The 1,499-nt window shown below is 51.6% G+C and overlaps 1 protein-coding gene across 1 annotated transcript; it reads right to left on the bottom strand.

Annotated features, from left to right (window-relative positions):
* Positions 1-469: 469 nt before the first annotated feature.
* Positions 470-1,446, bottom strand: LOC123177325 (disease resistance protein Pik-2). Its single transcript, XM_044591141.1, has 2 exons — positions 1,252-1,446; positions 470-1,153 (listed from the first exon to the last, which is right to left on the bottom strand). The coding sequence occupies exons 1-2, from the start codon at positions 1,444-1,446 to the stop codon at positions 470-472; spliced, it is 879 nt and encodes a 292-aa protein (XP_044447076.1).
* Positions 1,447-1,499: the final 53 nt, after the last annotated feature.

The raw sequence follows: 1,499 nt of genomic DNA on the forward strand, positions 1-1,499 counted from the left end.
AGGCCAAAAAAGAACGGGCTCTTAGTGTCAGAGTTTGTAGGACTAGGCATTGTTATTGTATCACGGTGTTTATGGCTCAAGTGAGTAGCTTGGTTGTGTATATATGTACACATAAAGGTTGCACAGTGTAGTTGTACTATGAAAAGGGAGAAAAACCGAAGAGAAATAAAAGGAAAAAAGGGACATGACAAGGGCCCCTGGCTATAAAAGTTTTTATGTGTGTGCGTGTTCCTCGATTTTGATGTGATTGATCCGTGGGCGAAATCCAACGTTATCATCTAGATGTGACATAGACATCTAAGTTGATATCATCATCTTTTTTTAGAGATGCAAGTACACAAAGATTAAAAAGATATGCAAACAGTTAAATATTTAATTCAACATATTATAGTATCCTATCAAACATGTAGTATCCTATCGCTCGCAGTTGCAGCAAACAGTTAAATATTTAATTCAACATATTATATTCTTACCTCTTATCCGTCAAGTGTTTTGTGTACTTATCGGGGAATTCAGTTATGCCCCAGGTTTTGATTCCTCGGAGGGGATGGTTATCGTCAGAGGTTCCCGCCGGTACAACCACAAGCTGCTTCAGCAGGGATTCCAGAAGGGACCGCAGATCGTAGGTCTGGGATACAGCGACGAAAGCGCGGCACTGGATGTCGCGCAGCTCCGGGCTGTTGTAGACGGCGGTGGCGAGGGTGGTCTTGCCGAGGCCACCGAATCCGACGATGGACACCACCCGGCGAGGTGCCTCGCCGCATTTCAGCAGGCCGACCACCTCATTTGTCCTGCCGTCCAGCCCGACGAGGCCTGACCCGCCGCCGAGCTCAGATGGAAGCAAGCGGCGCAGATTGTAGCCGGAGGAGTGGAGCGATTTGCTCGAGCTGCGAGGACCAGCTCCTGCCGCATCTTCTAGCCTGTACCTGACCCGCCGGTCGCTCACGCCCTTGGCGCGAGACTGAAGCCCCGTGATCTCGGCGGCCAGCTTAGCCCGCAACCCCATCGTTCGCAGGAGGCTGATTATCCTGCCAAGGTAGCTCGCTAGTCCTGGATCATCTCCGGGATGCTGGCCGAGATGACGGCAGAATTTGTCGATGCAGTCCTCCGCGTCGAACGCCACCTCCCTCACTTGTTTCATCCAGATCCTCGTCTGCAAATACGCACGCACGGCAAGCGATTAACTCCGGAATTCATTAGGAGAGGTCATTTGTCATTCAAAATTTCAAATACTCGGACCATATTAATTACCTGCTGGCTGTGGTCGTCGCGATCAGCCAGGTCGCGGAGGCAGCCGGTCATGCTCTCCAGTTCGTCCTTGAGCTCCTGGATCTCCTCACGTACGCCGCTGAGGAGCGCGTACTTGGTGGCAAGGATGTTTCCAAGCTTCCCCAAGAGGATCCGCACGGCGCCCTGGGAGGCGCTCACCACCAGCGCGGTCTCCATGACCGAGCAATTTGCCCGCAACACCTGAAATGGAAAATCCAGTCTTGGACTCC

This window comes from Triticum aestivum, unplaced genomic scaffold (assembly GCF_018294505.1).
Source record: "Triticum aestivum cultivar Chinese Spring unplaced genomic scaffold, IWGSC CS RefSeq v2.1 scaffold43284, whole genome shotgun sequence".
NCBI classification, from domain to species: domain Eukaryota; kingdom Viridiplantae; phylum Streptophyta; class Magnoliopsida; order Poales; family Poaceae; genus Triticum; species Triticum aestivum.

What these genes read in the sequence shown, in the direction of transcription:
- LOC123177325 (XM_044591141.1), bottom strand. Translation starts at nt 1,446, where the DNA reads ATGGAGACCGCGCTGGTGGTGAGCGCCTCCCAGGGCGCCGTGCGGATC. An exon ending in GCGACGACCACAGCCAGCAG is followed by an intron (nt 1,154 to 1,251) that starts GTAATTAATATG and finishes GCGTATTTGCAG; the next exon opens with ACGAGGATCTGGATGAAACA.